We start from the raw sequence: 12,714 nt of genomic DNA, 5'->3' as shown, positions 1-12,714 counted from the left end.
GCCACCTTTGCTGATGGCTGAACCTGAACATGGGGGGTGGGGCATATAGCATTGGGGGTCGGGCAGTGATGTAGGAACAGGTATGATGCCATCAGAGTTGGGCACAATGATGTCGGCGGAGGTATGACACCTGGGCGAGGCTATTGCATCACTTGGATTCAATTGGCTGGATTTCTATCCAGTTTTAACAATGTTTAAAGTGTTGGCAGGCAAGGGCTCAGACTGTCAAGTAAGTACGTGGTACGTTCTCTTACAGCTGAGCCCTTCGCTCTGCATCGGGGGCTTTTGCCACCTTTGCAGATAGTCAGGACAACCTCCTGGGCAACGAGGCTGGGGGGCTGTCACGTCCAGGGTCGATCATGGCCCCTCCGCCGCCTGAGGCAGCAGCAGTTGCTGCTGCTCCCCCTCCCCTGGAAATTCGCTCTTAAAGTACCAGGAGCAGCATTTTTGCTGCCCCTGGTACCTAAAGGGGCACTGCCACCTGAGGCGACAGCCTCAACTCGCCTCATTGGCGAAGCACCCCTGGTCACGTTGATCCTGTGATGGGATTGTTGCAGGGCCGACCTCCAGAGCAGCAGCAGCACACTTGCACACACTTTCATACACTTGCATACATTTATACACTTACACACACATTTTACTAAAGCCTATTTTTATTTTGTACACTTCTGTTGCCTTTTGCACACTTATTCACACATATGTGTGTATATATATATATATATATATATATATACACACACACACACACACACACACACACACTCGGTCAACTTTTATAAGTGTACACACATGTATACACAAAAACTCACAAGCTGTTTTTTTATGTATTCATTTTACTCTTAACTTTTTTTTATCTAAAAACTTTATTTTAGCAGCGTGACAATTGGATCACGTATTTTGACCACTAATTACGGTGTTGGTTAAGCTATTTTGTTGTTTCATTGGTTTCGGTAGTTTTTGTAGTTTTTTTACAATTGTATCCCTTCAGTATTGTTCCTTATGTGTTTTTTAGCATAGCTTTGCAGTTTAGTGAGATAAATGCAGCCAATTGCAACATTTTTAGGTGATTTTCATAAATGTCATTAAAACCGCTGACTTTAACGTAGCTTATGGTAGTTTGGAGTAGAAAGACCTAATTACCCATTTTAGATTCTTCAGAATGTGTACTTTACAAAAATATATGGTTTTGGGGGGTCTTTATGCTGTTAGCACGGTCTTATGGCACATAATATGCAGTCATGGTCTTTGTTCACAGAAGGCGAATCGGCAGAGGTGAAAATTTATATGCACTACTGTTATTTCGAGTCCGCACATGCCACCTACTTTGGTTTATCTATGCATATTGGGCATAAAACTGTTCCGTAGACCCTTGGAGTCAATATTTATGGTGTTTTCCAATTGTAAAATAAATTTGCACAAGGTAGATTTTGGGGTCTTTACATGCCATGTACTTCGATAAACCTATGTACATTGGGCATCTGTGTTTTATCTTGTTACCTAATAGTATGTGGAAAGTAAGATGTCGCAAGTTAGAAATTTGAGGGGATTTTTTGAAATGTCATCAAAATGACCAGTTTTAGGAAAGGTTTGCAGCTTGGTGTTTTGGAGTAGAAAAACATCCATACCATATTTGGTTTCAGGGGAATGTGTACTGTCCGAAAACATATGGTTGTCTGGGTGAACATACTTTTTTTCTATCTTTGCCCCCCAAAACTATGTAAATGTGCTGATTTTGACTACATTTTGGGGCCCCTATATGCCACATGCTTAGGTTAACCTATACTTATTGTGCATCAAACTGTTCAGTGGACTCCTGGAAATCATATTTAGGGTGTTACATTGGTACCTAATGATGTGGGCGAAATATGATGCTGTAGATTGGAAGCTTTAAGGTCATTTTCTATAAAAAATTATAATTTTAGGAAAACATTGCAACTTGGTATTTTGGAGTACATAGATATATTTACCCATTTTTGATTTGCCAGAATCTGCTCTCTCTAATAATACGTAGTTTTCGAGGGTAATCCTACTGTTAGTGGAATGTTTGGCCTTGAAATTGGAAGTATCCCATTTTGTGGAGTGGTGGTTTGGAAATTTGGTAGTGTACTGCCTGGAGATTTTGAGCTATACAAGTGAGAAATCTCCATAAAACCATATATATTTGGTATTGGCGCATTCAGGAGACATTGAACTTTCCAAATCTGCTGTGTTCTCATATATAAAATAAATGATGTTACTGATATATGTGATTGTACTATGTGAAACATGATTTTTTTCATTTTATTAGATACTCAGAAGCCTATGGGGCAAATTCACTAAAGCGCGAAGTGGCTAACGCTAGCGTGACGTTATTTCGCCGGTTTACTAACGGGCGCTGGCGTAAATTCGCTAGCGAAGTGGACCTACTCTAGCACTACTTCGCACCCTTACGCCAGGCGAAGTTGTGCTATGGAGAAGGGTCAAGTACGCAAATTCACTAACTTGCGCATTTTACTCTTGCGCCAGACTTGCCTTCGCCACCTGAGACCAGACGAAGTGCAATAGAGTAGATAGGGCTTGCTTCAAAAAAAGTTGAAATTTTTTCAAAGCCGAAAAAAAACGCTGGTGTCTTTTCCTTTTTTAAGGGTGATGGGCTGAAAAAGATCGTAAATTTTTTAGGGGGTACCCTCTTTCCCCCCTACATTTCCTAACATATGGCACCTAAACTATATAGTGGGCACATGTATAGGGCAAAATAACAACTCTATTTTATGAAGCTTTCCCAGATTGTGTAGTGTAATGTATTTGGTGCTACATATACGTCCATTGTACTTTAAAGGATAAGTAAACCTTTAAAATAAATTAATGTAACATTGATGATAGTGCTATTCTAAACACTTTTGTAACTTACATTCATTATTTATTTTAATTCCAAGATATTAATGGATACATGTATGTAATACGAATGAATATTGTTACAACGCCACCTGCTGGTCAGTTTCCGACTAGTCTGATTACCAAGTAGTCAAGAAAGTTGTCAGGCGAAAGAAAGAGACCTGCTTATCTTAAATAGTAACAATTGTTTCTTTGCTTATTTTAAATTGTAACCTGACACATTTACTGGGCTCTCTGCCAAAGCCAATTACATTTCAGAAACTTTGTATCTTTTTCTGGCTGTTCAGTGCAGGAGATCAAAAAGAAACTTGGAACATATCAGTAACAATCCGGGACTGCGGATTGAGCTGTCAAAATCTGGACTGTCCCACGAAAAATGGGACATTTGGGAGGTATAGATTAGAGTGTATTTAGTGGTTGTATCCATGTGCAGGATGGGACAGCCATTTATAGTGGCAGTCCTATTTTGAAATGCAGAAATCAGACTATAACAATAACATCAGTGGGTGGGCCAATGACTTTGTCACCTGCCAGTCGACAATTGAAGGTGGGGTTAGGTTATGACATCTGCTTGTGACAAATGGGGGTGATGCTGTGAAATCATAGGAGGGGGTTGGCCAGACTTTTGTTCAGGTTTCATGATGTTAAAACTTGGATTGAAAGTTTTATTCTGAATAGACTCTGAAAAACCAAGCATTTTCATTCAAAGTCCGGCTCTAGAATCCACTACGTTTAATGAACACATGGACCAAAAGGTCTACTGTTTAAGATCCTATAAAGAGATTTTCCAAAGGAAGGAACTAAACACCAGTGGGTGCCAGTGAAAATGTAAAACTGTGCTACCCTCTGCTGTTCACAAACCACTGAATGCTTAGAACCCACCATACCCTTGTCATTATCTCATACTGCCTTGGTGCAGTTGGACCCCCTGCCTCGGTGCAGTTGGACCCCCTGCCTCTAGAGTGATTTCACCACTGGATGCATAAAATCATGGATTCATTTTGAGATTCAGCCATATACCAGCACTTTATATTGCTTTTAGATTCAGCCAAATCCTTAGAAACTCGGCTTCAAATCTCCGGACTACTGAACACAACAATGTTTTAAATTACACAATTTATTTTTCTGATATTTTAATATTAAAATAATGAACTTGGTGTAGCCATTTACAGTATGTTTACCTTATAGAAGGTGTCACTTTATGCATAAATGTAGGCATCTGTAGTTCCATAATCTGTAGTAGCTAGCCAAAGTTGTCTCTTTTGTTCATAATGGTTAAAATGCTGAACATAGCAACAGAAGCAAAAAAACTTCTGTGAAATGGGACATTGAGAAATCAATATACTAAGGGTAGGCAAGTATATTGCTTTGATATATGTGGAACAGCATGACTATTCTAAATTGTCTTCATTAACTCTCTTGATGGTTTTTGGCAATACGGCCTCTGGTCACTCCATGTTATTTCAAGTCTATGAGCTTATTTCCACATTCACAAAAGAGGCAGGACCTACATCTTTGAAAGTCACTCAGAACTTACATCATCTTATACCTCAATAGTTGTATGTCTCCGATCAAAACTTATTATCCATAAAATGTTTTTGAATTCTATCCTAAAGGTAACTTCTTCTAAAACGAAGTTTTTGAGCTCTAATGGAAGTCTTATGTATTTCTGAAACTTACAGGGCATCTTGAGATTGCCATTGATCCATTTGCAATGAATCTAAAGAATGAAATTCTTTATTTTCATTTCAGGGGTTTTTCCTTTGGCCTTTCTGCTGCTCCAAGCATTTTAACAGATCATGGTAGTCAAATGTTCTTACTAAGGCACCAGGGGTTTTATAATACTTATATGGATGATCTCTGTTTAGTGTGGACTCCAGAATTCAACCGGAGTTGAAACATTTCAACAATTCAGTCCTTGGGATGGGAGGCCAGTTGGTAAGGAACCTGGACTGTTGTTTAGTGAAGGCTTTTCTCACACAGGAGACAAGTAGTCATCTTGTATCTCAAATCAGTACTCTATTCATAAATTACCAAGATCAGTCAGGCTATGGCCCTTGTGGGTTAATTGAGTGCCTTTGAGGCCTTTCTTAGAGATACTGAGATGAGACTCTGTCCAAGTCCCTCAAGAAGCCTCAGCCAACCATAACAAACCACAAAGAAATGCCAACACACTTGAGTGGTTCATTTGAACAATAGGTCGGCCCAAGGACAAGCTAATTGCATCAAACTAAATATTATTTTTGGCAGTGTTGAAGGCTCCTGTGGAATTAAGTTGATCTGATCTGAGTTTCAGGAGTAAAAACAACAATTTGTTTTGTGTGCTGTTTTCAGAATCTGTGTGCACAAGTACTAAGTCTAGAGGGGGGACATTGCTAAAAGGTTTCAGGGAGCTTTTAAAAGAGGATCCAGTCAGGCTTCACCACAGCTGTCCTGTTCTTTTGTCACATTTCTGGGCTTCTGAAAAATACGTATATACCAAAAAAAGACTGGCACTCAAGAAGCCTCATTGGTCACCAAAAAGTATAGTGAAATTAGTATACAGTAAGTATACTGCACAAGCACATAAGGCAGATGAGATGTATTAATAAAGATATTTAATATACCTATGACGGAGTGCTCTTGGAGCATGTAACTCGTAAGGGGTTGAGATGTAGTAATAAAGATTTTTGTTTTTAATATACTTTATGGTGGTCTATGTGGCTTCTCGAGTGCCTACCCCTCGATTGTATATATGGTTTTCTGCTACCCTTGCTGAGGGTCTGGGGCTCATGCATCTGGACCACACTCTACATTTGGTGGGTTAACATCTCAACATATTGACTGTGAGTTACTTATTATGGTATTTGAATTTAATTTCTTAAAAATGTGGCACTAAAAGTACCAACTAAACAATCGATTTTTGGCCCTGCTGACGAGTGACAAAATCCTGTGAATTGGCTCTTTATTGACTTGCATGATAATCGACTGGACCCTGCCAGTTAACTTGGAGTCAGCTGATTATATATCAGAAATGGTCACAGCCATGTTTCTGATTAATAATTGCCATGTGCATCATGTGAATGCACTGGATGGATCCAGGTGATTACCATACAAATTGAGGGGTAGCTCCCAGGCCTGTCCTCTAAGCTGGAAATTGCACAGGGGGCCTGTATTAGAGGAATACTTCATTAGTATGTTTGTCTTTGTTTTCTTACCTGGTTCAGCTCTCCTGTCTACAGCTGATGGCACATGGGGCACTTTGAATTGACATGGTCAACAAAGAGGCCATATATACTTTCCCATTTGTATTAATTGAAATTTCCATATCTAAAACACTTAACATGCAGCAAATGTAATCTCGTGAAAAATTATGCTAGTTCATCTATTTTAAGGTGCTTTACATTCAACAATTTGAATTCATACAGTTGAATGAATAAATAAATATTTTTTGTTTTTTCGACTTTTTGTCGCATACAGAAGAGGCCATCTCTCATGCGTAACAAAGTAGGTACCCCTGTGCAATTGACCTCATCATTTGTACTATAGAACCAGTTACCGTTTTTTGGGGTAAAAACAACAAAACAATCGGAGCACAGGACCGTATTTACAAGAGCACACATGAGAAGAATATACAGTACATTGTGTGTGTGTGTGTGTGTGTGTGTGTGTGTGTGTGTGTGTGTGTATATATATATATATATATATATATATATATATATATATATATATATATAAATTCTATACAGTAATTTTATTTCTCAGTGCATTTTTCATTTAATATTTAACATAATTCATGTTTGCCAACTTTCAGTATGAAAGCAATCAATTTTGCTTGTTATAATACCCAATTCATTTCTTTATGTCCTCAGGCTCTTTTCTCTGACATTGAGAAAACTTGTTATGTTCAAAGACCTGGATAAGGATTTATCTTCTGTTGTCATCGCAGTCAAACTTCAGGTAATTAGGACTCATTATGGTTAAAGGGGTGGTTCACCTTTTAAGTTAACTTTTAGGGGCAGATTTATCAAAGTTTAGATGTTATAGTTTCTTTTTTTTAAATCTAGAATGACCTCAAAAATTCGTATAGTAAACTCAAATATCTAAAATGAATATAACCGACCCCAAAAACTAAAATCCAAGTTTTTTTCCTGAAAAAAACCTCAAATCTCAGGAAGGCTATAAACAACTTAAAATGGGTCACTGAACCGCTGCCATTGACTTCTACATGAACTTGTCAGGTTTTAGGTGGCGAATAGTTGAATTCGAGTTGTTCCAGGGTCCAGATATGATAAATCTCAAATTGGAGTTTGGGTTATTCCCAACTCTAATTTGTGAATTTTGACCAAAAAATTAAACTCAAAAATTCTGATTTGAATTCGAATTTCCAATTCAAACCTTAATAAACCTGCCCCTTAGTATGTTACATAATGTTATCTTATGTAATGTTTTAGTATGTTATAGAATGGCCAATTCTTAGCAATTTTCAATTGGCCTTAATTATTTATTTTTTATAGTTTTATAATTTAGTTGCAATTTTCTTCTGACTTCTGTCACTGGCTTCATATAAAAACTAATGTTTTGTAAGCCAACAAATGTATTGTTATTGCTATTTTATAGTCAGGCCCTCTCCTATTCATATTTCAGTCTCTTAGTCCAATGCATGGTTGCTAAGGTAATTTGAACCCTAGCAACCTGATTGCTTAAAATGGAAACTGGAGAGCCACCTGCAAATAGTCTCAGAATATCAAGGTCTACGTTATTATAATATAAATAAACTTTAAATATGTTTCCACAAACTAATTGATTTACCTAGGAAATATACTATGATTAATTTGTCAGGCATACAGTAAGTGCATAAAGATCTACGAGAAATAGTGTAAGCAATAAAGTCCAGAAGTAATTATAATAATATAATAATTATAATTTTTCATAATAGTGTGTATACAATGGGGTAGCTTGTAATACAATAACTAACCTGTAGGACTGATTTATATTTTTGGCTATTAAAAGACCAATAACCTCAAACAATGACAATTACATTTTGTATCTGTTTATCTAGAGCAGGGGTCCCCAACCTTTTTTACCCGTGAGCCACATTCAAATATGAAAAGAGCTGGGGAGCAACACAAGCATGGGAAAGTCCCTTGGGGTGCCAAATAAGGGCTGTGATTGGCTATTGGGTAGCCCTTATGTGGACTGAAAAGTCTACAAGATGCTCTACTTGGCACTATACTTTGTTTTTATGCAATTAAAACTTGCCTTCAAGCCTAGAATTTAAAAATAAGCACCTGCTTTGAGGACACTGAGAGCAACATCCAAGGGGTTGGAGAGCAACATGTTGCTCGCGAGCTACTGGTTGGGGATCACTGATCTAGAGCCTACAAATCAACAATTTCTTGGCAACAAAGGTTCTATTTTATAAAGGGAAACCTCAATTGTACATCCACTGGTTTTAAACTTTATCTCATTTTTTTGTGGTCCCATCTATAGGTTATGCATAGTACTTTTTCCTGATATTAATTTAGTTTTACTGTATGAGAGAGGTATTTGTTAGTTGTTACCTTTATTATATAGTTCTGTAGAGAGCCATGACATTTGACCCCTGTTTGGTGCAAAAACGAAACCATTGTATTCCTTACCTTTTTATCCTGTTAACCAGTGCTTGTAATCCTTTTTCAGACAGAATGGCTGACCTTGGCTACAGCAGCTTATTTACAGTATATAAACTATAACTGCAGTTTTTACAAGTGCAGACCAACAGTACATTACATATTCATTCATTTAAAACACTTACATTTTTTTTGATGTTACTTTTCCTTAAAAATACAAAGCATTTGCAATCTGATTGTTTACTTTTGGTAACTGTGGTGATGCTGCTAAGGGCCCATGCTAGTAAATCAACCACTTTAAATCTAAAGGGAGTATATATTAAAAAAGGAATAAGATTGTTCTGCGACAATTGTGTGCTCACCAACATTTTTTGCATTTTTTGCATGCACTGTTCTTAAGATTTCTGTTTTTCGAGATGTGGATATTTCACATTTGAGCTACCTCCTATCTGGTGAACCTACAGTCAACAGACAAGTCTATAGATGCAAAATCACTGTAGTAATCGACTGCTGGGATAATATTACAACTATTCAGTTCTCCCTTTCTGCCTTATTTTAAGGACTTTTTTGTTATCTTTAGAACTGAAATCAGGGCGGCTATTCAGGTTAATTTTTTCTGTTTTTTTTTTTTTTTTTCCCATATACCGTAACTGTTTTCCAGTAGCAATAGCTTTGTGGGGACGTTATTCTATTGGCAGCGAGGAGTGATTTAAATATAAAATGAGGGTCAAAGTTCCCTTCAAAAAGATGCACATAAATTTTAAGAACAGTGCATGCAAAAAATGCAAAAAATGTTGGTGAGCACACAATTGTGGCAGAACAATCTTATTTAATCTTACTATTTAATCTTACTTCCCACCCATGTATATTTGTGTACACAGCTTTTTAAAAATGCATACACAAGATCCGGAATAGTGGATGACACAAACCTTTCAACCCATATAGATTTTGATTTCTGTATTTTTTTTGAATGTATGTAAAAATGCTACATGCGCACATAGAACAGGAGTCAATACAATCATTAAAAAAAAGAAAAATACACTAGTTACAGTTAAGTGCTAAGTATTAAACAGATAAGCAAAAGTAAGCCCCATACCATATGAACCTTTGCATCTAAATTATTATAAATTATTTTTTTTAAGTAATAAACTCTGTATAAACAACCCCCCCCTCTTAAAGCTACTCTCATGGCCTGACTGGTCACCTCCTTCCTTAAACTGCGTTGAACATAAGCTGTATTTTTTGAACTCATACTGAGCCGTATTTATTATTAGTACAATATAGACTGTTCTAAGATCAGATTCATTTGTTTTCTTTTTCTTCGTATGATTTAGATATTTTTTCTACAGCTTTGTTCTGTGTTTTTGCTTTTTACTGGTTACTGCTAAAAGCACCATTTTAGTTGACATTTACTAATAAAACCAGGTTGCATTTTAAATTGCACAGTGGAAAGAGCTACATTAGGAAGGGAAACAATGGCAAATGTGAAGTGATCCCTAAATAATACATTGGTAGAATACCACTGTCCATGAATTAAAATGTAATGGTTAATGTCCCGTTTAATCCATAAGAATGGTCATGCCGTTCTGAAAAAGTATGTTTATTGATTACAAATCAATAACATAATTTATCAAGTGATGGATGGACAGCCATCATTCTGCTACTAAATAATATATGATAATCTTTTTTTAGGGCTCAAAACGTATATTGCGTTCTAATGAGATATCTCTGCCAGCCGGTGGTGTTTCAGAGACAGAACTGCAGCTGACGTTCTCCTTGCAGGTAATTTATTCTCGCGTCTTGTTAATGCATTGAAGTAACTTAAACAAAGAATTTTTCCTCCAACATCCTCTGTATCCTCTTAGTTCCTCACTGCTGATATGAGGATGGATTTTTTTGTCTATTCCTATATAATTTCTGATGGTTTATTTTATTTTTCATCCTAAACTCAATATCGGTTTTCTAATTTAGAAGGAACAGAATATGTTCTATAAGTAGATACCTTTACTGCTAATTCTTATCCATGTCTTCTATGCTTTCTTCTCTCTTTTCAAAATACCCAAAATTAATTGTATGCATTCCCCAGTATCCCCACTTCTTAAAACGAGATGCTAACCGACTACAAATCATGCTGCAAAGACGAAAGAGATATAAGAACCGCACTATCTTGGGCTATAAAAGTTTGGCTGTTGGAGTGATAAATATGGCAGAGGTGAGAAAAAACTGACAATAGGAGAAATACAATAACATGCAAAAGTGTATATCATGGAGAGCATCTTATTTTCTATGTAACTGTCTTTTTTTCTATCATGTGCTTTCCATTATTCCAGGTTCTTCAATTTCCCAGTGAAAGTGGACTAGTTCTCTCTCTGCATAGCCATGTGAAAGAGGTCTCTTTTCCAGTGGCAGAGATAAACATTCACTCACTTTCCAGCCAACCAATTGACCATGAAGGACCTAAAGCAAAATTGTCTGGTACTAACCTTTTGCTTAGTTATTGTCATATATAAAAGTAGATACCTAGAGGGTTATTTATCAAAGGTCGAGTTTGTGAGGTTTTTTTCCACCTTGAATAAACTCACAACTTGAATGTTTTTTTTTTTTAGGTTTTTTTTTTATCCAGAAAAAATTTAATTTTTTACTGAAATTACCCTCGAAAAACTGAAATTTTCCAGGAAAAACACAACTCGAACTTTAATCAATAACCCCCTAAATTGTTGGGTTAGTGATTTGTTACTGGTTATTGTGAAAGAAATCCCTCTTTCTATAATAATTACTAGATAAGTACTAAGGGCACATCAACAAAAGGTATTCTGGTACCTTAGTCTAGCGCTGCTACTGTATTCAGCTCCACTTAGAAGCAGGCACCTCATTGCCAAACTTGGCTTGTGGGCAGCAATATATATGAAGGTGAAGTGCTGCACCATTGTGTTTGATATCCAGCACTGCACATCATGACCTGAGATATGCGATTAACAAGTGTTGCTCAGGAAACACCACTTTCTAATGCATCATAAGAGAATTCTCTTTGGCTTATAAATCAGTACAGATTTCACCCCAAGGTACCGTACATGCCCAGATAGTTGATTAGTGTGGTTTAAATATGGAAGTTTCTTAAAACTTGGCCCACCTAATTCTTGAAACCTGAACAGATTTTTCACTAGATTGTCCAAAAAGATGTCCTCTCCATAATGTGCATTTTTGTTCCTTCCACTTCTCATATGGGTAAATGTGGTTGTGTTTATAGCTACAAACTTGTTTACAAAAAGCATGTTACCTGGCTTAGCAATTTATGTAACGTAAAGGAGGAAAGCCAAATTTACCTGGGGGGGGGGTCAGCAGCAACTTTCCAAAGTGGGTCAGTACATGATCCAGTGAATTTTGTTGTGCTCCCACACCTTAGTCAATTGTGCTTTTCTTTGTCCTTTAAAGGGGTTGTCCACCTTCAAACACCTAGTTGTTTTCAGACAGAAGTAACAAACTTTTCCAATGAGTTTCTATGTGTGACTGTTTTTCTGATATTGACGTGTACAGTGTAATTTTTCATCTTCTAAAGCAGCTCTGGGAAGGGTGGTCGCCGACCTGTAAACTGTTCTAATTTGATACATTTAGTTGATACATTTCTTATATTTGTCCCTGCTGATCAGAATCCCTGAGTTTCATTAAAGTCAACTGTTAGAATTTAAAGAATAGTCGCTAATACTCCAGAGATACTGAGAAATGTATCAACTGTATCAACTAAATGTTGCAAAATTGTAATCGTTTAGAGTCTGCACCTGAATTACTGAGCTGCCAGACTGAAACACCAGGGACACAAACATTAAATTTTAAACTTAGATTTTGGAAAAACAGTAAAAAAATAAATAATTCGTAAGTAATTGAAAAAAAGTCTTTATTTCTGGGGAACAATCTGAAAACAACTGAACTGAAAAAAGTGTTTGAAAGGTGAACAACCCCTTTAAGACATTTGTTTCACACGTGTTCAATTGTCACAAAGATTTTTGTATTTTTAAATGAAGAATGTTTAATGAGCTATTAATATGACATAGTTTTAAGAATACATTTACAGATTATCGCCTAGTTTTTTTTGTTGTTGGGGTAGATAATGTAAATAGGTATACATTGTTTAATTTCTTATGTATGACATTTCTAGACCGCTCTCCGGATATTGAGAATTATTCTGAAGATGAAGATGAAAGTTATTCTTCTGAGCAGGAGGGTAGCGATGACCCATTGCATGGACCAGTAA

General features: G+C 36.6%; 1 protein-coding gene across 2 annotated transcripts in view; it reads left to right on the top strand.

The window, feature by feature from the left end:
- The window catches only part of pacs1.L (phosphofurin acidic cluster sorting protein 1 L homeolog), a 47,257-nt gene that overhangs the window by 701 nt on the left and 33,842 nt on the right, over positions 1-12,714 (top strand). For both annotated transcript variants that reach the window (XM_018257720.2, XM_018257719.2), the window contains exons 2-6: positions 6,726-6,813; positions 10,158-10,247; positions 10,552-10,677; positions 10,796-10,940; positions 12,619-12,710. In XM_018257720.2, coding sequence (XP_018113209.1) covers positions 6,757-6,813; positions 10,158-10,247; positions 10,552-10,677; positions 10,796-10,940; positions 12,619-12,710 — 510 coding nt within the window. In that variant the 5' untranslated portion in view covers positions 6,726-6,756. The remainder of the gene's footprint in view (positions 1-6,725; positions 6,814-10,157; positions 10,248-10,551; positions 10,678-10,795; positions 10,941-12,618; positions 12,711-12,714) is intronic.

Source organism: Xenopus laevis, chromosome 4L, assembly GCF_017654675.1.
Source record: "Xenopus laevis strain J_2021 chromosome 4L, Xenopus_laevis_v10.1, whole genome shotgun sequence".
NCBI lineage: Eukaryota > Metazoa > Chordata > Amphibia > Anura > Pipidae > Xenopus > Xenopus laevis.
The sequence above is the reverse complement of the archived record's forward strand: the minus strand, read 5'-3'. Positions and strand labels throughout refer to the sequence as shown.